This window comes from Arctopsyche grandis, chromosome 10 (assembly GCF_051622035.1).
Source record: "Arctopsyche grandis isolate Sample6627 chromosome 10, ASM5162203v2, whole genome shotgun sequence".
NCBI lineage: Eukaryota > Metazoa > Arthropoda > Insecta > Trichoptera > Hydropsychidae > Arctopsyche > Arctopsyche grandis.
This window is the reverse complement of record NC_135364.1, coordinates 10,965,858-10,989,815: the sequence shown is the minus strand read 5'-3', so window position 1 is coordinate 10,989,815 and position 23,958 is coordinate 10,965,858. Positions and strand designations below refer to the sequence as shown.

General features: G+C 36.3%; 4 protein-coding genes across 4 annotated transcripts; all 4 read right to left on the bottom strand.

The window, feature by feature from the left end:
• Positions 1 to 38: 38 nt before the first annotated feature.
• Positions 39 to 2,368, bottom strand: LOC143917690 (uncharacterized). Its single transcript, XM_077439269.1, has 7 exons — positions 2,235 to 2,368; positions 1,896 to 2,157; positions 1,593 to 1,821; positions 876 to 1,527; positions 660 to 785; positions 304 to 583; positions 39 to 227 (listed from the first exon to the last, which is right to left on the bottom strand). Exons 1-7 carry the CDS (start codon positions 2,366 to 2,368, stop codon positions 39 to 41), a joined length of 1,872 nt encoding a protein of 623 aa, XP_077295395.1.
• A 224-nt stretch (positions 2,369 to 2,592) lies between these two features.
• On the bottom strand, positions 2,593 to 7,419 carry LOC143917689 (uncharacterized). The gene is made up of 16 exons (XM_077439268.1): positions 7,252 to 7,419; positions 6,987 to 7,148; positions 6,767 to 6,902; positions 6,548 to 6,684; positions 6,037 to 6,147; positions 5,634 to 5,900; positions 5,366 to 5,556; positions 4,984 to 5,286; positions 4,663 to 4,826; positions 4,400 to 4,568; positions 4,072 to 4,255; positions 3,649 to 3,969; positions 3,203 to 3,453; positions 2,957 to 3,095; positions 2,708 to 2,817; positions 2,593 to 2,641 (listed from the first exon to the last, which is right to left on the bottom strand). The coding sequence occupies exons 1-16, from the start codon at positions 7,417 to 7,419 to the stop codon at positions 2,593 to 2,595; spliced, it is 2,862 nt and encodes a 953-aa protein (XP_077295394.1).
• A 270-nt stretch (positions 7,420 to 7,689) lies between these two features.
• On the bottom strand, positions 7,690 to 16,573 carry LOC143917806 (lysosomal acid glucosylceramidase-like). Its single transcript, XM_077439398.1, has 12 exons — positions 16,418 to 16,573; positions 16,079 to 16,215; positions 15,925 to 15,994; positions 15,723 to 15,852; positions 15,466 to 15,622; positions 15,197 to 15,357; positions 15,004 to 15,127; positions 8,741 to 8,854; positions 8,508 to 8,652; positions 8,312 to 8,391; positions 7,962 to 8,239; positions 7,690 to 7,877 (listed from the first exon to the last, which is right to left on the bottom strand). Exons 1-12 carry the CDS (start codon positions 16,479 to 16,481, stop codon positions 7,778 to 7,780), a joined length of 1,560 nt encoding a protein of 519 aa, XP_077295524.1. The 5' UTR covers positions 16,482 to 16,573; the 3' UTR covers positions 7,690 to 7,777.
• A 1,066-nt stretch (positions 16,574 to 17,639) lies between these two features.
• Positions 17,640 to 23,564, bottom strand: LOC143918464 (lysosomal acid glucosylceramidase-like). Its single transcript, XM_077440419.1, has 12 exons — positions 23,203 to 23,564; positions 21,463 to 21,599; positions 21,246 to 21,354; positions 20,288 to 20,417; positions 19,968 to 20,124; positions 19,721 to 19,881; positions 19,517 to 19,640; positions 19,331 to 19,444; positions 19,108 to 19,249; positions 18,577 to 18,656; positions 17,926 to 18,203; positions 17,640 to 17,838 (listed from the first exon to the last, which is right to left on the bottom strand). Exons 1-12 carry the CDS (start codon positions 23,261 to 23,263, stop codon positions 17,739 to 17,741), a joined length of 1,593 nt encoding a protein of 530 aa, XP_077296545.1. The 5' UTR covers positions 23,264 to 23,564; the 3' UTR covers positions 17,640 to 17,738.
• Positions 23,565 to 23,958: the final 394 nt, after the last annotated feature.

Genomic DNA, 23,958 nt, shown 5'->3' with positions numbered 1-23,958 from the left:
TATTGCAAATGAATTGTTTGAAAAAGTTTTAAGCATGGCTATATTGACCTGTTAGATTTCAAGGAATTTTTATAGTCTCTTTGTACTGATTCCATAGAATCGACTTTAAAACTATCATGCGCAAATGTTTCAACATCAAAATAAGAATCATCTGATGCAATAATCGTTGATAAATCAAAAGTCGGGTCTCTTTCGGATATTATCGCTTGAAGATTTAGTAATTGTTGCTTTAAAAATAAACAGATATGTGGAATTTTTAAATTCAATTATTAATTAATATAATTTTTCATGTGCTATAAAAACCTTTAAGTAATTATTTGTGTCTTGCACTTTATCAATAATAGAATTTTTTTCAGACATTTCCTTTATTCTTGATGTTCTTTGCTCATTCAATTGAAGTTTTACATCATTCAAATCATTTTTAGCAGTTCTTAACTCGTTTAACCAATGTGCTGCTTCTGATTTGTAAGAAATTACTTCATCTGTGTGCATTTCTTCTAATTGCTTTTTTAGCATTTCCATGTTGGAAAAACGTTCTGCGGCTAAATTTTTCCACCGTTCACATTCAAATTTCAATGACAACCTAAATAATACATTTTAAAATTATGAATATTACACTTAAAATTTATTTTTTTAATATTTTTGGAATTTCTTCTTACATTGAAGCATGTTTGTGGTCTAGATCCTTTTTCAAATGAAAACATTGTTCTTCCAATCCCAATAATTTACTTTCAGTTTTGTCTTTTGAATCATTATCCGATTTCATATCAAACATTTTTTTGAAACTGAAAATTTGTATGTATGTTGTAATAAAATTAATAATATCAATTTGGTTGTTTGAAATAAAAATATTTGTTGTTTGAAAAAAACTTAACCTATTGTATTCTTTTTCCAAGGATTCCATTTTTATTTTAAAATCTACTATTTGTTCTTCCGCCAGTTGTCGAGTTTGATTATGTTCAGCTTTTTCTGTGTTAAGTAAGTCTTTATATTTTTCTATTGTAAAATCCTTTTGAGTTTCAATTTTCTTTATATTTTCTAATACATTTGTAATTTCCATTACATGTGATTGATCTTGAGAAATGTGAGCTGGTTTTGTTATGTTGCTTTCCAATTTTTCTGACAAAGAACTGATTAAATTATTCTTATCGTCAATAATTTTTTCTATTTCTTTTATTTTAGTTTCCATTGCAATAGTTTTTGTTCGCAAATTTAATATTTCTTCAGCTCGCTTAGAGGCCAAGGAAAGGCTTTGTTCCAAATTATTTTGTAGTATTTCATTATGTTTCATTAATTCTTCTTCTGTATTTTTAGTCTCATCAACATCAGTTTGACATGAAACATCAATAAAAAATTCATTAAATTCTGTTTGAACTACTGTAGTCGAGTATGATTTTTGCAGTGAATTTTTTGCAGAAAATTTCATCAAATTGTCCTCCGTATCTTGTTTTGGCATTAGTTTATTTTCAGTATTTGAATTTTTAATGATTGTTCTTGGTTTTGGCACAGGTACGTGATCATCTGGAACTTTGGAAAAATAAAAAATAAAATATAATTATACAATTTTTGGTAAACATTCAATAACTACCAACCTTCGGCATCAATATCCATTAATTCAATAAATGAAGGTGTTTGAATATGAGGCGCTATATTCTTAATATCAATATCGCCCTTTCCTGATTTGGATTTATTAAAAGTGAAAGTAAATATTAATAGAGTGTCACTGAGTGAACTCAATTTTTTGACCAATTCCTTATTCTCTTCTTCGACTCTGTTTAATTTGGATGTCAATACTGAATTATTAAATTGTAATTGAGATTCCTGAAAGGTTTATGAAAAATTTATTCTAGTTAACTGGTTATCACATATTCATAAATGTAAAAAAAAATGCTAACATTTAATTTCATCTCAATGTAATGATGACACTGCGATTCATTTGAAGTACATCGAAATTCTTCTAAGATTGCCTTAACGTCATTAGATGCACCATTCTTTTCCAGAGAAACACTTATGAAATCAAGTTCTTTTTCACGATCTTGCACTTTATCAAGTTTGTATTGCAATTCTGTTTTAGTATCCCAAAGATTATCCAAGCAATACAAAGGAATAGCATTGTGGTATTGTTCCTTCAATACTTGTATTACAAAATTTAAAAAGCTGAAAAATGTTTTTATTTTAATTTTACAAGTATAACAACAATATTTGGAAACGAAATTTACTCGTAATTCTTTTACCTTATTTTCATGTTTAATTGAGTGACATACTCGTGAAATTGAACATTTTTTTCATGTATAATTTCTTCGAGGTTTTTACATTTTTCTTTTTCATTTTCAAAATTTCTGTTAAGAATATCTTCTTTTTGGTGCATATTTGATATTAAAACGTGCGATATCAATATTTCAGAGCTCAATCTAATCAAATTTATTAATCATTTTTGGTATTGCAGTTTCAAAATAATATTTAATAACTATACATACACACATATGTATGTATACGCAATGCATTTTTATAGAAAAACAGTAGCCAGAATTTAAATACTGTAAATACCCACGTTACAGCATCGAACATACATTATGAGGGTAATATTTTCGATTATAGTGATTCATCTTTTATTAATGACATTTTACTATTAGAATCTGGTCTGTTACATCACAAAAAATGCATGGTGTATAGCTATTATCTATCCATATCCATCTAAAAGTCAAACCTTGCGATGATGGCTTTGTCATCATTAGAAGATTGAAGATCTAATATTTGATGTCTCAACATGTTCAATTCTAAATCGTGAATTAATCTACATTGTTGTAAAGTGTTTACCTTAAAAACAAATTTACATTAAACTAGTTTGAACAATTATTATAATATCAATTGAAAATACACATTTTATTTACAGTATTTATAAAATTTTACGAATTTATAAAAAGGGAAACAGAATTGAAAATTTTAAATAGCTTACATGTTCTTCAAGTTCTGATATCTTTGACTTATGTTTTATGTTATCAATTTTCAAAATTTCATTATTTTTAATAATCTCGTTGGCATCATTAATTTCAATTTGATTTGTATCACTTAACCACAATGATTGCATTTTATCACTGTAAAAGACAATAATTAAAAACATATTAATTGAAATTTTATATCTCGATCACAGTAAATAAATATATATACTCACAATATTAAATTTTGTTGTTCTTGTAAATACATATTTTTGTTTTCTAAAAAGGTTATCTGTTTGGAAGTTTTCACAATTTCGTCTTCATTTAATTTACCTTCAGATTCTGATTCATATTGGTTAGTCTTCGCAAGTTCTAATTCTAGTTTTTGGAAATTATTGAGCATTTTGCGATATTTTAGCATCAAGTTATTACATTTTTCATTTTGTTGTATGAAAGTGGTTAGTGGAATCGATTTTCTAAGTTGGTTTCTCAAATGCGCCACTTCATATAAAAGTTTCTGTATTTTCATTTCATATTGTTTATTTGATTCCAAAACTTTTATTTTAAAGTCATAAAATTCATTAAAGAGTATGTCTTTATCATTTTTAGCAAATTTAAACATTTTTTCTGCATAAGTTGTTTTTCTTTCAAAATATTTTTCCTTTTCTACAGTTAAAAGATATAATTCAACAAAAGATTTAATTTTGCCAACTTTGTCTGAATCTATATTTTCTATACTGTTTAAAACATCGCTAATATTCGAGGTCAGATCATTTTTGACTTCAGTGACAATTTGAACATTGTCATTATTTATATCTAGTGAAATTGATTTTTTGTCATTATATTTAGTGAAATTTTCTGGAAATTTCTTAAGTTTTTCTACGCCATCTAATCTAATTTTCATAGAATTTAATAATGATGTTAAATTCTCTATCTCACTTTTATATTGTTCTTCCATCGATTGCCATTTACTTTTATCTTCGGTACTTTGCGTAAATATTTCGATCATATTTTCCGATAATATTTGAAATTTCTTATGAAAATGTTTTAAATTTTCATGTAAAATAGATTCATAAGATCGATTGACATTTTTAATGTATGAATTCCAATTAAATGCATCTGTATTATTTATAACCGTATTTTCTCTTCTAATCGAATCAAATTCATTTATTTCAAATTCGTCCTCATTTTCATTATCCTTTGAAATTTCCACTGTTTCAAATTTACTTTTATTTTCAGATTCAGTAAATTTATTCTCCAAGGACAAATTCTTTTGACGTTCTTGATTCAATAATTCTAATGTTGATGTTACTTCCATTCTGAAAATTATTATGAAAAATTATAACTTTATTTCTAAAATCAAATAAAAACATTGTTTTATTTTGCCAATCATGTTTCTTTTATGTTTGGTTTATTATTTTTGAAATTATAATTATATGAATACCAAAGAAGAAAATGAAAACCTTGCATCCTTTAGCATACATCTAAGATTATCTTGACATCCTTTTTCTTGATTAAGTTCCATTAACATTCTCATGGCAGGATGGTACCATCCAGCAACGTGTCGTGAATCCAATATATTCAAGAGACTTTCAACAGATTGTAAATTTATCTCGCACGTTGAATCAGTCACTTAAACAAAAAAATGTACAAGAGTTAAAATAGATTTTAAAATCACATTTCATAGTTTTATACCTATGTATATTTACATATAAAATATACAAACCTTTATCTTTCACAGCATGTAAGATTTCATTTAGGCATTTTCTAAGACCTTCATTCTCATCGACCAACTGTTGATGCTTTTCTTTAATAAGAATATAATCTTCATTAAAATTTTCCTCATTTTCAGTTAATGAAACATTGTTGGAAGTATTATCCAGGTTTAAACTAAAAAAATAGAACATTAAAAAAATACTCATATACAATTCAATACTTTTTTTAAAACAATATTTATATACATACATATGTATGTACTATCTAAGTATATTATCTACATATATATGTATACATATACTATCTACATATATGTAATATGATTACAAACCACGGTTCCTCTTCAAATTTTGTAGCTATTTGAATGTTATTATTTTCTTCGAAAGCTTGATGTTCTGTTATTGCAACTGACAGAAAATTATCAGATATTTTAATTCCAATACTAGAGAGATATTCATATAGTTTTTTTATATTTTTTTCTTTCTGCCTTAATCTTATTTGTAATAATATTTTTTCTTCGTCTGAAGATGATAATTTCTTTTGAGTGTCATCCAATTGTTTTCTTATTTTCCCATATTTATATAAAATATTACTGTCATCAAATAACTCTTCTGTTGGAATATTGAGCTTTTTTCTATAAAAATAAAACTTCAGATATTATTTTTTCATGTAAGAAAAAAATGTCAATGCCTAACTTTTATTTAAAAGTATACCTCATAATAGAATTTTCAAACTGAAGTTGTTCGATTAGTTGCTTATAACCATTATTTTCTGTTATGAGATTTGATATTTGTTTATCTCTAACATTTAATTGTTTCAAAACTTTTTTATTTTTTTGGATAAACTCTTTCATGCCAAAAGTTTCATTTTCGAAACTGTTGATTTTTTTCAACGTATCGGCAACCTGAAATCATTTAAAATATCAGTAGTTTTTCATTGTTTTATATTTTCAAAGCACCATTAAATTAAATTATTACTTACTTCAAATTCTCTCGTTTTTAAACAATTTTCCAGTTCCTCTGATTTGTTTTTATATTTTTGTAAGTCATTTCTCATAGATTCCACAAGATCTGTTTCATCGCAAGGTTCTTTTGTGACTCTCGATGAAAGATTATCCGTTACAGATTCTAAATACAATATTTCAGATTTTAATTTTTCAATTTTATTTGTTGAGCTTATAATAGTATCCGTTGCCTCAGAAAGTTTGACTTGCAATTCGTCTATCTGAATATCTCTCTCTTTAACCATCTGGAAAGCAGTATATGCATTAAATAAAATTTAAGTTTATAAAATACATATTGTATATACATAAATAGTATATTAAACTATTAAAGCTAAACTGCATAATGTATATGTTAAATATATTAAAATATATTGTATTTACTTGTTCGACAAATGCTGGTTCTTGTCTTTCTAGTCCCACCACTTTATTTCTTAATTCGTAGATTTCTTGATTCAGTGAATTAATTTTGGATTCTTTATTATCTAGTATACCCTGCAATATTTATATAAATTATGAATTTAAAATTAAATTATATATGTATATTCATGTATATGTCACAGTGAAATTATATTTCAATTGAAAATATATTTTCACTGACGTTTCAGTGAAATCATAACCAGTTACATTTTCAGGGTTGGTTTTATTCATTTAAGATTAGATTGTTAGGGTTGGTATTATTTAAGGGTTAGGATATAAGTTAGGTTAAGTAAGGGTTGGCCCTATTCATTTAAGATTGGGTTGTTAGGGTTAAATTTATAGAGTTAAACGTTGTAAATTCATCGTATGATATTTTTCACTGCTTGAATTGGTGAAAATATATTTTCGCTTGAAATATGCTTTCACTGTAACATATACATACATTGGATATGCCGTTGAATACAAAATTAAATACCTTCCATTCATTGAGTTTGAAATCCATTTGTTGAATAAAGTCTTCCATTTGATTTTCATGACCCTTGTTTGTTTCAATTAGGTTTTTTATTTGCAATTGTGAAGATGACTGAATACTTTTCAAATTTTCTATTTGCTCTAATAAGGAAATTCACGAAATCCTTATTACATATGAAATCTTAAAAATGTCATAATATGTTTTAATTACACAGTACTTTACCATTATTTTGCGTATTCTCACTTTTAATGTTTTTAATAATAGCATCAAGATCTTGAATGTGTAATGTGGCTTCCGAAAGTTTTTCTTTAATATTGTCCAGTCTTTCTCTTAAAACCTTATTTTCTTCATCAGTAACCTTAAACATTTGAAATAAAAATGATACGTATATACCAATGTATATTTAAAAGTAAAATATATTTTTGTTTATTTATTGACTCACCTGTAAATCTGCAAGGATTTCTTTTATGTATAACTTTTTCTCTGAAATTGATGTTTTTAATTCGTTGGATTTTTGAATTTCATATAAATAATTGGATGAGGCACTGCTATCGTCTTCGTCGCTAGCTGATGATTTCGTACTTACATTCTTTTTTGATTCCACCTAAATATATAACAATTTTATGCATCGTTTACAACTTCAACAATTAGTTACATACGACTATTTTACAAAAGTACAATGTTTATATGAATACATAAAATATTACCATAAAACGAAGAGCATTCCTAGCAATCGTAAACAAATCTCTGAGTTGCTTCATATTTAATGCTGTATCTTCAGAATCTATCTTACAAATATTAAATATAATATCCTTCTTTTGTTCTTCATTTTCCCAATCAATCGGATCGTTTGCATCATTTATGATAACATCCATCTTTGTAGTAACAATCAATAAAATTGATCATACACTATTGACATAAGTGATTCCTTTCCTTCTTATTATTTAGTCATAATATTAAATTCCTATTACGAAATATAATTTGAATTACTCATATTTTGTAGTTTGTCTTTTAAGCTACTATAAAATCTATATATTATTACAATGACGCTATATGTAGGTAACTAAGGACTTTTCGTTACCACAACAAAGCATGTTATCAGGTCGAAACAGCTATATTTGTGTTTACAAATAAAAAATGATTTTCACATGTCTAGATTTTTTTATTTATTTAATTAAATACATTTTTTGCTGAAATATCTAGTACATACAATGTGTACATATATATTTTATTTTACCAATATACCAATGTGTGAACCGATCTAGCTTGAACAGTCATTTGTATAAATCCTTTCCCCTCTTCTTGAATTGTTAAACTCTTATCAATGTCAAACCTGCGTATCATACATAATACATTTATTTTATTTGAAAAATTTTATTTTCATTTTAAATTCTAATTTTAATACATATATACTTACGGGTTGTAATATACAACAGTAATTCCACCATCAGGTCTTAAAAACGCAACATTATCTATATCTCCGTTTACTTTTTGAACATCAATTCTTTTTGAATCACGTGGTATAAATTTACTGAAGTGTCCCAAGCCATAAAACATCGGTTGCTTTAAAAATTCGTCTTCATTTGGCATCACTATTATCGGCGAGTCAACATAATTTTCAATCCAATTTGGACCACCCTGTCTATCGAGTGCCAAGTTCCAATCAATCCACCCAATATGCCAATGGTTTAAATCCTAAAATTATTTTGAAATAAAAATCGTTGCTTATGATTAATTCTATTTAAGAACATTAGATTTTTAAATTACCTCCATAATGTCTTTTATATAAGCTTCTGCTCTTTCCCAAGAGCCAAGTTCAACTTTTTCTAATTGCCATGGCTTGTCTCCTATTTTATATTAAAATTAATATTTATATAACTAATTTAAAAATAATACACAATTCTACGTTAATAATATAGTCTAAATTACAATGACAAAATTTAAATTATTTTAATATGATTACCTATACAGGCTTCAGTAGCAAGAAACGTTTTTGTTGGAAACGATTTGTGAAGGGTTTCTATTGGTGTTGCTGAAACGAAATCATTCCAATACCAATGAATAGCAATACCATCAATATAATCCATAGCTCCTTCAGTTTCTGCCATCTTCAAATTAGTAAAAAAAATATATATACATATTTTTTGTTATAATTTTAATTAAATACAACGATTTTTAGTAAAAAAAAAGATTTACCCAATCAATCCACCAGGGAAGACTTATTCTTTGATCATCTAAAGCAAATATAGATATATTCCGGAAGATCGAATTTTTCAACGTTGGACCTAAGTTTTGAACTAACCACATGCTCTAAAATAATAATATACGTTTAGAAAAAGTCTATAACTTATTAATTATTTTAGAACTAGCTGTATTACCCGGCTTCGCTCAGTGTTTATAATATAAACCGCTTAAACATGACTAAGCTAATTTAATTAAAAAAAAAAAAAAATTAAAAAAAAATTTAAAAATTAAAAAAAAAAATAAAAAAAAAAATAAAAAAAAAATCAAAAAAAAAAAATTAAAAAAAAATCAAAAAAAAAAAATTAAAAAAAAAATAAAAAAAAAATAAAAAAAAAATTAAAAAAAAAATTTTTAAAAAATCAAAAAAAAAAAATCAAATTTTTTTTTTGCCTTCTAGGGCTTCGCCCTCGGCGCCCCCCTGAGCCTTTGCCTTCTAGGGCTTCGCCCCTCCACGCCCCATGAGCAATTGCCGTTTAGGGCTTCGCCCCCCTTAGTTAATGCCTTTTAGGGCTTCGCCCCTCCGCACCCCCATGATTAAATGCCGTCTAGGGCTTCGCCCCCCTTAGTTAATGCCTTTTAGGGCTTCGCCCCCCGCGCCCCCAAGATTAATTGCCGTTTAGGGCTTCGCCCCCCTTAGTTAATGCCTTTTAGGGCTTCGCCCCTCCGCGCCCCCATGATTAAATGCCGTCTAAGGCTTCGCTCCCATGATCAGTTGCCTTTTAGGGCTTCGCCCCCCACGCCCCCAAGAATAATTGCCGTTTAGGGCTTCGCCCCCCTTAGTTAATGCCTTTTAGGGCTTCGCCCCTCCGCGCCCCCATGATTAAATGCCGTCTAAGGCTTCGCCCCCATGATCAGTTGCCTTTTAGGGCTTCGCCCCCCGCGCCCCCAAGATTAATTGCCGTTTAGGGCTTCGCCCCCCTTAGTTAATGCCTTTTAGGGCTTCGCCCCTCCGCGCCCCCATGATTAAATGCCGTCTAAGGCTTCGCCCCCATGATCAGTTGCCTTTTAGGGCTTCGCCCCTCCGCGCCCCCATGATTAATTGCCGTCTAGGGCTTCGCCCCCCTTAGTTAATGCCTATTAGGGCTTGCGCCCCATGAGGCTGGGCCCCCCGGGCCCCCTTCGGGGCCCCACGGGGCTGCGCCCCTTGTGGCGCCCCCTTTTGAGCCCCATGGGGCTGCGCCCCATGAGGCTGGGCCCCCCGGGCCCCCTTCGGGGCCCCACGGGGCTGCGCCCCTTGTGGCGCCCCCTTTTGAGCCCCATGGGGCTGCGCCCCATGAGGCTGGGCCCCACGGGGCTGCGCCCCTTGTGGCGCCCCCTTTTGAGCCCCATGGGGCTGCGCCCCATGAGGCTGGGCCCCCCGGGCCCCCTTCGGGGCCCCACGGGGCTGCGCCCCTTGTGGCGCCCCCTTTTGAGCCCCATGGGGCTGCGCCCCATGAGGCTGGGCCCCCCGGGCCCCCTTCGGGGCCCCACGGGGCTGCGCCCCTTGTGGCGCCCCCTTTTGAGCCTCATGGGGCTGCGCCCCATGAGGCTGGGCCCCCCGGGCCCCCTTCGGGGCCCCACGGGGCTGCGCCCCTTGTGGCGCCCCCTTTTGAGCCCCATGGGGCTGCGCCCCATGAGGCTGGGCCCCCCGCGCCCCCTGAGGCTGGGCCCCCCGCGCCCCCTTCGGGGCTTCACGGGGCTGCGCCCCTTGTGGCACCCCCTTTTGAGCCCCATGGGGCTGCGCCCCATGAGGCTGGGCCCCACGGGGCTGCGCCCCTTGTGGCGCCCCCTTTTGAGCCCCATGGGGCTGCGCCCCATGAGGCTGGGCCCCCCGGGCCCCCTTCGGGGCCCCACGGGGCTGCGCCCCTTGTGGCGCCCCCTTTTGAGCCCCATGGGGCTGCGCCCCATGAGGCTGGGCCCCCCGGGCCCCCTTCGGGGCCCCACGGGGCTGCGCCCCTTGTGGCGCCCCCTTTTGAGCCTCATGGGGCTGCGCCCCATGAGGCTGGGCCCCCCGGGCCCCCTTCGGGGCCCCACGGGGCTGCGCCCCTTGTGGCGCCCCCTTTTGAGCCCCATGGGGCTGCGCCCCATGAGGCTGGGCCCCCCGCGCCCCCTTCGGGGCTTCACGGGGCTGCGCCCCTTGTGGCACCCCCTTTTGAGCCCCATGGGGCTGCGCCCCATGAGGCTGGGGCCCCACGGGGCTGCGCCCCTTGTGGCGCCCCCTTTTGAGCCCCATGGGGCTGCGCCCCATGAGGCTGGGCCCCCCGCGCCCCCTTCGGGGCTTCACGGGGCTGCGCCCCTTGTGGCACCCCCTTTTGAGCCCCATGGGGCTGCGCCCCATGAGGCTAGGCCCCCCGGGCCCCCTTCGGGGCCCCACGGGGCTGTGCCCCTTGTGGCGCCCCCTTTTGAGCCCCTGGCGGGGCCCCATGAAGCTACTCGCCTTGCGCCCCCGCGGGGGTGAATCCATTGAAACGAAAAAAAAAATCGGCGCCCATGGATCGAAAAAAAAAAAAAATCGAATCACGTGTTCGATGACGTCACCGATCTACGGACGAAGACGACGAAGACGACGAAGACGACGACGACGACGACCAAGGATATTTACATACAAAGTCTCTTTCCAAATTATAGATTAGACTAGCTGTATTACCCGGCTTCGCTCAGTGTTTATAATATAAACCGCTTAAACATGACTAAGCTAATTTAATTAAAAAAAAAAAAAATTTAAAATAAATTTAAAAATTTAAAAAAAAAATAAAAAAAAAATAAAAAAAAAATCAAAAAAAAAAATAAAAAAAAAATCAAAAAAAAAATAAAAAAAAAATCAAAAAAAATTTTTAAAAAAATCAAAAAAAAAAATCAAAATTTTTTTTTTGCCTTCTAGGGCTTCGCCCTCGGCGCCCCCCTGAGCCTTTGCCTTCTAGGGCTTCGCCCCTCCACGCCCCATGAGCAATTGCCGTTTAGGGCTTCGCCCCCATGATCAGTTGCCTTTTAGGGCTTCGCCCCTCCGCGCCCCCATGATTAAAAGCCGTCTAGGGCTTCGCCCCCCTAAGTTAATGCCTTTTAGGGCTTCGTCCCCCGCGCCCCAAAGGTTAATTGCCGTTTAGGGCTTCGCCCCCCTTAGTTAATGCCTTTTAGGGCTTCGCCCCTCCGCACCCCCATGATTCAAAGCCGTCTAGGGCTTCGCCCCCCTTAGTTAATGCCTTTTAGGGCTTCGCCCCCCGCGCCCCCAAGATTAATTGCCGTTTAGGGCTTCGCCCCCCTTAGTTAATGCCTTTTAGGGCTTCGCCCCTCCGCGCCCCCATGGTTAAATGCCGTCTAGGGCTTCGCCCCCATGATCAGTTGCCTTTTAGGGCTTCGCCCCCCGCGCCCCCAAGATTAATTGCCGTTTAGGGCTTCGCCCCCCTTAGTTAATGCCTTTTAGGGCTTCGCCCCTCCGCGCCCCCATGATTAAATGCCGTCTAGGGCTTCGCCCCCATGATCAGTTGCCGATAAGGGCTTCGCCCCTCCACTTCCCCATGGTTAATTGCCGTCTAGGGCTTCGCCCCCCTTAACTAATGCCTTTTGGGGCTTCGCCCCTCCACGTCCCCATGATTAAATGCCGTCCAAGGCTTCGCCCCCATGATCAGTTGCCTTTTAGGGCTTCGCCCCCCACGCCCCCAAGATTAATTGCCGTTTAGGGCTTCGCCCCCCTTAGTTAATGCCTTTTAGGGCTTCGCCCCTCCGCGCCCCCATGATTAAATGCCGTCTAAGGCTTCGCCCCCATGATCAGTTGCCTTTTAGGGCTTCGCCCCTCCGCGCCCCCATGATTAATTGCCGTCTAGGGCTTCGCCCCCCTTAGTTAATGCCTATTAGGGCTTGCGCCCCATGAGGCTGGGCCCCCCGGGCCTCCTTCGGGGCCCCACGGGGCTGCGCCCCTTGTGGCGCCCCCTTTTGAGCCACATGGGGCTGCGCCCCATGAGGCTGGGCCCCCCGGGCCCCCTTCGGGGCCCCACGGGGCCCCACGGGGCTGCGCCCCTTGTGGCGCCCCCTTTTGAGCCCCATGGGGCTGCGCCCCATGAGGCTGGGCCCCCCGGGCCCCCTTCGGGGCCCCACGGGGCTGCGCCCCTTGTGGCGCCCCATGAGGCTGCGCCCCTTGTGGTGCCCCCTCTTGAGCCCCATGGGGCTGCGCCCCATGAGGCTGGGCCCCACGGGGCTGCGCCCCTTGTGGCGCCCCCTTTTGAGCCCCATGGGGCTGCGCCCCATGAGGCTGGGGCCCCACGGGGCTGCGCCCCTTGTGGCGCCCCTGGCGGGGCCCCATGAAACTACTCGCCTTGCGCCCCCGCGGGGGTGAATCCATTGAAACGAAAAAAACAAATCGGCGCCCATGGATCGAAAAAAAAAAAAAATCGAACCACGTGTTCGATGACGTCACCGATCTACGGACGACGAAAACGACGAAAACGACGACCAAGGATACATACAAAGTCTCTTTCCAAATTATAATATATTAGACTAGCTGTATTACCCGGCTTCGCTCAGTGTTTATAATATAAACCGCTTAAACATGACTAAGCTAATTTAATTAAAAAAAAAAAAAATTAAAAAAAAATTTAAAAATTAAAAAAAAAAATAAAAAAAAAAATAAAAAAAAAAATAAAAAAAAAATCAAAAAAAAAAATTAAAAAAAAAATAAAAAAAAAATTAAAAAAAAAATTTTTAAAAAATCAAAAAAAAAAATCAAATTTTTTTTTTGCCTTCTAGGGCTTCGCCCTCGGCGCCCCCCTGAGCCTTTGCCTTCTAGGGCTTCGCCCCTCCACGCCCCATGAGCAATTGCCGTTTAGGGCTTCGCCCCCCTTAGTTAATGCCTTTTAGGGCTTCGCCCCTCCGCACCCCCATGATTAAATGCCGTCTAGGGCTTCGCCCCCCTTAGTTAATGCCTTTTAGGGCTTCGCCCCCCGCGCCCCCAAGATTAATTGCCGTTTAGGGCTTCGCCCCCCTTAGTTAATGCCTTTTAGGGCTTCGCCCCTCCGCGCCCCCATGATTAAATGCCGTCTAAGGCTTCGCCCCCATGATCAGTTGCCTTTTAGGGCTTCGCCCCCCGCGCCCCCAAGATTAATTGCCGTTTAGGGCTTCGCCCCCCTTAGTTAATGCCTTTTAGGGCTTCGCCCCTCCGCGCCCCCATGATTAAATGCCGTCTAAGGCTTCGCCCCCATGATCAGTTGCCTTTTAGGGCTTCGCCCCCCGCGCCCCCAAGATTAATTGCCGTCTAGGGCTTCGCCCCCCTTAGTTAATGCCTATTAGGGCTTGCGCCCCATGAGGCTGGGCCCCCCGGGCCCCCTTCGGGGCCCCACGGGGCTGCGCCCCTTGTGGCGCCCCCTTTTGAGCCCCATGGGGCTGCGCCCCATGAGGCTGGGCCCCCCGGGCCCCCTTCGGGGCCCCACGGGGCTGCGCCCCTTGTGGCGCCCCCTTTTGAGCCCCATGGGGCTGCGCCCCATGAGGCTGGGCCCCCCGGGCCCCCTTCGGGGCCCCACGGGGCTGCGCCCCATGTGGCGCCCCCTTTTGAGCCCCATGGGGCTGCGCCCCATGAGGCTGGGCCCCCCCGGGGCCCCACGGGGCTGCGCCCCTTGTGGCGCCCCCTTTTGAGCCCCATGGGGCTGCGCCCCATGAGGCTGGGCCCCCCGGGCCCCCTTCGGGGCCCCACGGGGCTGCGCCCCTTGTGGCGCCCCCTTTTGAGCCCCATGGGGCTGCGCCCCATGAGGCTGGGCCCCCCGGGCCCCCTTCGGGGCCCCACGGGGCCCCACGGGGCTGCGCCCCTTGTGGCGCCCCCTTTTGAGCCCCATGGGGCTGCGCCCCATGAGGCTGGGCCCCCCCGGGGCCCCACGGGGCTGCGCCCCTCGTGGCGCCCCCTTTTGAGCCCCATGGGGCTGCGCCCCATGAGGCTGCGCCCCTCGTGGCGCCCCCTTTTGAGCCCCATGGGGCTGCGCCCCATGAGGCTGGGGCCCCACGGGGCTGCGCCCCTTGTGGCGCCCCTGGCGGGGCCCCATGAAACTACTCGCTTTGCGCCCCCGCGGGGGTGAATCCATTGAATCGAAAAAAACAAATCGGCGCCCATGGATCGAAAAAAAAAAAAATCGAATCACGTGTTCGATGACGTCACCGATCTACGGACGACGACGACGAAGACGACGAAGACGACGACGACGACGACCAAGGATATTTACATACAAAGTCTCTTTCCAAATTATAGATTAGATTACCTGTTCTTTTGGCATCCAGCCAAGAGAATTAAATCCCATAATGGGTAGAATGCCATTGGATGGCTCATTTCCTGTGGTTATTGCCCAGAATGACACATTTTTTTTATTGTATTCTTCTAAAAACCTGAGAAGCAAATTCAGACAACCATAAAATCGTATAATAATATGCATATAATACATTTAGAATGCATACTTTAAGTGATAATTGGCCCATGTTTGGTAGTATTCTGAGATCAGTCTACTTTCCCCACCTATAGCTTTATTTGTTTTCATCCATGTAGGTGGAGACCATGCTGTGCCTACTAATAATATGTTATCTGTTGAAACTTTTAATGCCTCTTTAATAAATGGAATCTATAAATGATTAAGGAACAGTTAATTTTCTGATATTTAAGCATTTAATTATTACATAATTACACCGTATGTATAAAGTTAAGTCAAAATTTAAGTGTTATTACATACTTTATATGTATGATCTTCTGTTGTTAGTGAAAAATTTGAAAGTTCTATATCATTTTCAGGCATCATATTGTATGCATATGGATGGGTAGAAAAATCACATCCTCCTATCGGCACACGAGCTAAATTATATTCTAATCCATTTTCACTGAAGTATGAGCTAGAGAAAACATAATAATATAATTCATTGAGAAGAGCCAAATTATTTAAATATAAATATAAAAGGATTATAATTTGGTTTGAGATTATTGAATACATACTCAATCAAGTATTTTTGGGTATTTTTACTTAAGCTTAAAATATTTATCCCCGCAGCATCAGTAAATGATCCACCAAATCCAGACACTTTGTGGAATTCATTACTTCTGTTTATGTGCAATATGACATTATCTGTAATGTAATTGTATAAACAATGCAAAAAACTTCAAAATGATATAAATAAAAGTAAAAAAATCGACTCACCAGCTTTTTGAAATTCATTTATGTTATTTTTATTCAAGGAACCATATTGCTTTTCAAATCTTTGTCCAGACTAAAGAAAATAAAACCATTTATACTTAACATAAACAATTTGATTGCACATACTATCAAATACAAATTGAATTGTAAAACATACCATACTAGATGAATATATTACATACTGATCTGTTTCCAGAACATTTATTTTAGATATTTCATCACAATACGTGGCATTACAGACACATACAACAGAGCTGTGATTATATTTTCTAGAAACGCATGGTTTGTCGGCAACTAAAAAAGATTAATTTGAATGGATATGTAATATAAAAATGAATTTTTAACCATCGAAGAGTTTGGATATAATTATTTTTTGCTTAATCAATAAAACATATCATAACGAAACAAAACAAGGTTAAAAATAATGATGAGATATTATCTACATATATTTCAAACAGATTTGGACATGTATGCATTGTATGTAAAATAAGCAAACCTGAATATGTTATCAGAAAAAGAATGTTGATTGTTGATATTAAAATCAACACAGCTTTAAACATTTTTAATGAGTTTAAATTTGTCACGAGTGTTCAAAACCTGCTCGTGATGATAGTTGATAACTCACTAATCAAAACAATTTGAAACTGGCAATGCTGTAGAAATGATATTTCAGCTAATCAATTTGTTAATCAACAAGATTACATTATAAACCTCACGTGTCAATCTTTTGTAAATTCAGTATCAACAATACAATTGAAATTTTTTTCTTCAAATGTTTTTAATTGTTCACAAATTCTGTATTTTATTTTCTTATATACATATACTAGTTGTTTTTCCTGGCTTCGCTCAGTATTTGTAATATAAACAGCTTAAATATGGCGAATCTAATAGTAAATATTAATTTGTTTATTTATTAAATTTATTTGAATCGAAAAAAATATATATTCAACCAATCGAACCAACTATAGTTATAAACTTACAGAGTCTCTTTCGAAATTATATATTAGATTTATTATATATTATACCAGAATCCGGCGGCTCCCCCAGCGCCCTTCGCCCCAGGTGCCCCCATCCCCCGTCCCCATCTCGTCATGGAAATTTTGACTTGTTTTCGAAGTTCCAATCATTTTCCAACCAACAATATTTACTTACATACAAAGTCTCTTTCGAAATTATACATTAGATACCAGGAAGGTCTAACAGGTAAACCCCAATGCGCCTTCCTGGCCAATTACAAACAATGCAGCATTTTTATTACATAAGTCGCTGAATTACGAGACACTTAAAAACTTGATTATTAACGAGACATCTATGAATTTTAAACCTGTACATACATTTTATTGTACATTAATCATACTCAAATAGTGGTGAAATAGTAGTTAGGATTTAATTCAGGAACCGTTTCGACAATGAAATCAGAAAAATTGGCAAACTCTGATAGGAAACGATCGACCTGGAGTCACAAATATCCAAGTCTGACCAGCAGCACTACAGGTATACTAAGAAAAAAATATTTTCGCAGTTATTGGGCAAAGGCCCAAGAACTGCGCCATGCTGCTGGCTATTTATGTATTTAATATTTTAGATTAAGATTTTTAAATCATATAATATATGGAAAATATCGGTGATTAGCTAATTTATACCTTAGTATAAAAATTTAGATATTCATAGTTACAAACTTTTTAAAAGGTTGATTAAAAACACCACACAAAATTTTTTCTCAGGTAATATATTGTGTAAAAAATTGAATTTACTAAGTACAATTACACAAAATTCCTATCACTATAATATGGTCTAGGAGATTCAAGCAGTATCTTTTACCAATATGTAAGAGTATGAATAGAACGAGCTGGAACTTCGATTTCTATATATCCTCTATGGTCTTCCACTATACTAACTTTTGTGTCACTGTCAAACCTTCAAACGAAAAAATTTGCATTGTAAATAAAAATAAGTGCTTGTTGTATAATACTTTACGTTTTTTACTTTATTTTATATACATACGGATTATAAAATACAACAGAGATTCCTCCATCTGGTCTTAAAAATGCTACATTATCGATGTCTCCAGTTATTCTCTCTACGAAAATCCTTTTTGAATTTCGTGGTATAAATTTACTGAAGTGTCCTATTGCATAAAACATTGGCTGTTTCAAGAATTCATCATTTTCAGGCATGACGATCACTGGTGAGTCAACGAAATTATCAAACCAATTTGGTCCCCCTCTTTTATCTAATGCTAAATTCCAATCGACCCATCCTGTGTGCCAGTGATTCAAATTCTAAAAAAATAAATAAGTATATAGAAGCATACAATGTTGAATTATTTTTATGGATGCATTGTTTTATATGAGTAGAAAATACATCAAATATTCTCTGTTAATTCTTTCCATTGAAATCAAGAACTAAAATCAGAAAATATTTCGGTTTTCATTTTCGTTTTATGGGTCGAAATATTTAAACTTCATATATATATATATGTAGATAAAGTAATAATGATTGAAATTTTAAATCTTATAAATGACAACATTTATTTTCATTTTTTAAATATATATAGTATATCAAAATTATAAATTTTAAATTATTGTATGTATGTTCAATAAAAAACTATACCGATGAAAAACGTATGAAATTTAATTTATAATAATAGATAACCTCCAAAATGTCCTTAATATATTTTTCAGCTCTACTCCATGAACCTAGCTCAACCTTTTCTTTTTGCCAAGGCTTGTCACCTGAAATAATATTTCGACGGATTTATGATGTTATTTTTTTTTCATTTGATTAAAATCAATTTACTGTGTTACAGTCGGAGAAATGTAATATTAATAGAAGTGGCTTTAGGTGTTCTTTTGTTGTCAAGTGACATTCTGTCCACGGACAGATCTAAATAATTTTAGCAACAGTCGTATTTGATGCTTGGTGCTCGACGTATGTCCGGTAAAAACTTCTCTGTTTGTTTATATTACTCGTAAGATGGGCAAGCATCGAAAAAAATTGCACAATACATTCAAAAACACACAATAAACAACATGGGATACATATTTATAAGTAAATTGATCCGATTGTATTCCGTGCGATGTAGCCTATTTATAGAGACGTACCGTGTAAAATTGTCAAAAATTATTTATTCGTAAGGGCCTCTCTATTCTTATTACATCTCTCTGGTTATAGTGTTATACTTACCCACACACGCTTCAGTAGAAATAATAAATTTACCCGGAAACAGTTGTTTGGTATTTTCTATGACACTTATTGGCGTGAGATCATCCCAATACCAATGAACAGCAATGCCATCAAAGTACTTTGTAGCATTTGATTCTGCCATCTAGAAAAGTATTAAAGCATAGTGTGCTTTCGATTTAATGAAATCTCACTGTGAAATGCTGTTTAAATGAATTACACTTACTATATTTAACCACCATGGTAAATTAAATCTTTGATCATCCAAAGCTAATATCAACACATCTGAAAACTCCGAATTCCTTATTGTTGGTCCTAAATTATTAACCAGCCACTTTGCCTGACAACATATAAAAATATAACAAAACTAGAAGGTAAATGTGCAATTTATTATTATCAATAAATAACAAACCTGTCTCGATGGTATCCAACCTAGTGAATTGAAAGTATTCACTGGAACCAAGCCAGTGGTTGGTTCGTTTCCGGTAGATATTGCCCAAAAGTTCACATCATTTTTCTTATATTCTTGCAAAAATCTTTAAAAATATGAAAAAAACTTTGATATTTCTTCAAGAATAATTGTATTTCATGGTATAAACTATAATTTGTATGTCACTTCAAATGGTAATCAGCCCATGTTTGATAGTATTTGTGAATTAATGAGCTGGGGCCACCAATTCTATTATTTGATTTCATCCATATGGGTGGAGACCAAGCAGCACCAAGTAAGTGTATGCTATTTGTTGCAACATTCATAGCTTCTCGAATTAAGGGAATCTGAAACAATAATATATGAACGTTTATCTCATAACTATGAATATATTCAAATTCAGTCTACAAAATAAAATACATATATTGATTACTTTATAATTGAAATCTTCCATTGTTAATGAAAAATTTGAGAGATAAACATCATGTTCAGGTTGCATATTGTATGCATAAGGATGTGTAGAGAAATCACAACCTCCAATTGGAACTCGTCCCATATTATATTCCAAGCCATTTTTACTGAAGTATGAGCTGTAAAAATGCACAAATGAAACTTTAGATCATAAATGATAAATTTTTGGCAAACCCTTTTACATTGAAAAATGTAATAATAATTTTAAGGCAGTAATAATTTTCTCATTTTAACTAAAAACATTTGTATATATATATATTAATAACAAAGTACATATCCTACTCAATAACGCGTTTTTGGGCCTGTTTACTAAGGCTAAGTATATTTATTCCAGTTGCATCTGTAAAAGCACCACCAAAACCTTCAATAGTTTGAAAAGTTTTGTCTCTGTGAATCCTTAACGTTGAATCACCTGAAATAATTTCAATATTAAGAAATTATTACCCTAAATAAACATAATGGTTTTGGTGTTTGTAAAATACATGTATGAATAGGTATGCACATATTTGCCATCCATTTGTCATTTGCTAATTGAACTTTTCTCATAAATATACATTCATATGTATATGTAATGTTAGTGAAGTTTATTGTTATTTTTATCTTGACTGTTAATAAATTCTCAAAGAACATGATTCCATTAAGTATAGCTTAAAATCAACAAATTGACATTATAAGATAAGAATAGTTTCAATATTTAAATAATTTCCTAACTTTTTGTACTGGAAACGATTATCATTATATTTCCCTAGATTATAATGATACTTGTGAGAATACTTTTTAATATACATATAATATAAGCTATAATATAAGTGTTGCCCGATTTTTGTGTGTATGCACATTATCTAATATATAATACATTATAAATATGAAATATTTATGATGGGTCTATCTATTAATATTATATAAAATGAAAAAACGATAGGATAAATATTACTATTGTTAGCCATTTGCATTAAAATAATAAATTAACATCAATCGATGGCGCCAAGCAAAAGCATCACCGACGGCACAAAAGGTACTCGGTAATGTTTTAATTTTTAAAGCGACCAATAGTATTGAAAATGATTTCACTACATGTTTTTATGTATTTGTATTATTATTACATAATCTTGTAATGCCCATGGTAGGCGACTACCATGGGCAGACATTGTTTATGGCCCGTACGAATTCTGCCCTATCATGAGCAAGCCGAAATACTTACACAAACATTAAACATAGTTTTTAATCATAAAAATCTTACCAAGACCTCTGATATTAAATTTAAACCAATCCCAAAAAGTGTTTTTTTTCTTGTGTGTATATTGTTTTTTATTAAATAAGCCGCCATGCTTCTCAAATCTCATCCCTAGCTAAAAAAAATAATAATAAAAACATTAAGAACAGTAAGTTAGTATTTAATATATTATTTATTTATTTGAGATATTGTTTTTTTTTAAATCTAATTGATAATTACTCACCATGCTGGACGAATAAAGTACATATTGTCCACGATTGAGAGCATTCAATTGAGATATTTCATCACAATAAGTAGAGTTGCAAACACACACTACTGAACTGTGATTATACATCCTTGGCACACATGATTTGTCACCAACTAAGTAAACAAAAATTTTAAAGTTTATTTGTCCGTTTTGTAAATCCATATTTTCAATTTCGAACCACCAAATATGATACATTTTCTAGGCTCTCGTACAGAGCCAGCTTGGAGTTCTACGGGGCCTCAAGAAAGGAACATATATAAAAAAAAGGATATTTGTATATGAGAAATTAGTTTAATTTCCATATTAGTCAAATTTTATTTACAACGTCAAAAAATAAGTATCGTATAATTCATGTATTTATATAAACATTATATCATGTTTTTTTTATACATGTTTGTGTATGTACATACATAATGTGTAAACTAAATAGTTTGAAGTGAAATTCAAATCGTAGACATGTTTGTTATATAATAAATACGTATTAATATATGTAGCTTATGCAATTCACTTACATATGTAAATATGTATGTTAAATATGGAAATTATAGTTGTAGAATTGTGAAATTTAATTCATTTTTTATCGTTCACATACTATTTTTAAGCCCATTTGTCCTTAAAAATCTCCAAGGTAGTGTACTAGGCCCTGTTTTGTATCCTATATACACAGCAGATCTACCAACAACGAACAGAGTGACCACTGCGACCTTTGCTGACGACACAGTAGTGATGGCCTCACACGAAGACCCGGAAATCGCCTCATCATACCTGCAAGAAAACCTCAGTGCGGGCAAATGAACAAAAGTCTGTCCACGTAACCTTCACAATGAGGAGGAAGACTTGTCCTCCAATAAAGCTGAACAACGCAGTGATCCCACAGGCAGAGGAGGCAAGATACCTGGGCGTGTACCTGGACCGCAGGTTGACCTGGAGGAAGCACATCTGGACAAAAAGGAAGCAACTAAACTTCAAGTTCCGGAAACACTACTGGCTAATTGGAATGAGTTCAAAACTGACCACGGAGAACAAACTTTTGGTTTATAAGGCCATTCTCAAACCAATATGGATGTCCGGGATACAGCTATGGGATCAGCGAGCAAAACGAACGTCGAAATAATCCAAAGGTTCCAGAACAAAATCCTGAGAATTATACTGGACGCCCCTTGGTTTGTCCCAAATGACATAATCCACCGAGATGGCAACGGTCATTGAAGAGTCAAGCTCTGCGGTCTCAAAATATAAAGAAAGGCTTAAGAACCACCCCAACAGTCTGACCAGGGAGTTATTAGATAACAAGCCGATAAAAAAACTCAAGAGAGGTGATCCCTTGGACCAGTAACAGAGAGTGAATTGCCAATGGGAATTTCACCCACAAGCTAGGAAAGAAGAAATGCTCCGAATGTCCCGAGGACAGATAGCTGCATGAAAATTGAAAAAAAAAATTGTCCTTAAAATTGAATCACTTATTTTATATATATATAATTATTTTGATAGGAACAAATAAAACTTTGTTTTTGTAATTCTTAACTTCCGGAAATCCAATCACTTTTTGTATTTATGTATATTTTTGATTTAGAATTTAATTGTAAATTACAAGTGGCTTCTATTTCTTAAAATGTATCCGATTTCCATCGACAAATAAATATTTTTAATTTTAATCATTAATGCTTTGACTATTTCTTTTTAAGAAACGGATTGAGAAACAGAATTTAAACTTACCCGCAAGTGATATCAACGATGATAAGCAGATAAAAGAAAATAACAATATTTTTTTTTGCATTTTCGATAACAACTCCTTTTTTTCACAAAAATACCTTCACAAGCCGAGCTAAAATTTTATTCGAAATTCCCCAATTCAATATTTTTATGTAATGATACACCTATGTTAGAAATTAATCAATTAAAATTTTAGTTGAAAGAGTGAAGTGAAACTATTTGCCACTATTACAAGGCAAACGAGCGCTTTGCAGGCATGGAGTGAACGGTTAAAGTCTCTCTAGCCTACTAGTCGTCCAATCGGACAGTGGGACGTATTTATATTGATAATAACTTGTCAGACATCCGCCAATACACCACAGTTTGCGCACACTGGAATTACAAATACATCTACCCGCATATACAACATGCATATAATGCTCGTGGATAGAATATTATCCCGTGAGTGATTTACACCTATCATTGCTAGAGGTTGAAGTCACTTATTTATATATGTATGTGAAAAACCATGAATCAAAATCTTTTTGTAATTTTTATTAACGATACACATAGCTAAGTACTGTTTGCAAAAAGATTTTGACACCATTAATACGTGGTCAAAAACTTGGCTTTTAACTTTGAATGTCAAAAAATGTTTTGCACTGCACCCAGGACTGATGAGAGGTGGGGAAAGCTGGAGTAAAGTTCCCGGGCCCGGACTACTCAATGGGCCCCGTATCGGGATGTTCGATTAACCGATATTGATATTTTATATTATTC

Coding starts and splice junctions, on each gene's coding strand:
- LOC143917690 (XM_077439269.1), bottom strand. CDS start 2,368: ATGCACCAAAAAGAAGATATTCTTAACAGAAATTTTGAAAATGAAAAA. Junction 1,822..1,895: donor ACATTGAGATGAAATTAAAT/GTTAGCATTTTT, acceptor TAAACCTTTCAG/GAATCTCAATTACAATTTAA. Junction 786..875: donor TTGGAAAAAGAATACAATAG/GTTAAGTTTTTT, acceptor ACAAATTTTCAG/TTTCAAAAAAATGTTTGATA.
- LOC143918464 (XM_077440419.1), bottom strand. CDS start 23,263: ATGCAAAAAAAAATATTGTTATTTTCTTTTATCTGCTTATCATCGTTG. Junction 20,418..21,245: donor ATTTAATATCAGAGGTCTTG/GTAAGATTTTTA, acceptor AAATTATTTCAG/GTGATTCAACGTTAAGGATT. Junction 17,839..17,925: donor TCTGTTGTATTTTATAATCC/GTATGTATATAA, acceptor TTTCGTTTGAAG/GTTTGACAGTGACACAAAAG.
- LOC143917806 (XM_077439398.1), bottom strand. CDS start 16,481: ATGTTTAAAGCTGTGTTGATTTTAATATCAACAATCAACATTCTTTTT. Junction 8,855..15,003: donor GCTGGATGCCAAAAGAACAG/GTAATCTAATCT, acceptor TTATTATTTTAG/AGCATGTGGTTAGTTCAAAA. Junction 8,392..8,507: donor TGCTACTGAAGCCTGTATAG/GTAATCATATTA, acceptor AATATAAAATAG/GAGACAAGCCATGGCAATTA.
- LOC143917689 (XM_077439268.1), bottom strand. CDS start 7,419: ATGGATGTTATCATAAATGATGCAAACGATCCGATTGATTGGGAAAAT. Junction 6,685..6,766: donor TGAGAATACGCAAAATAATG/GTAAAGTACTGT, acceptor TTTCCTTATTAG/AGCAAATAGAAAATTTGAAA. Junction 6,148..6,547: donor TCAAACTCAATGAATGGAAG/GTATTTAATTTT, acceptor TAAATATTGCAG/GGTATACTAGATAATAAAGA.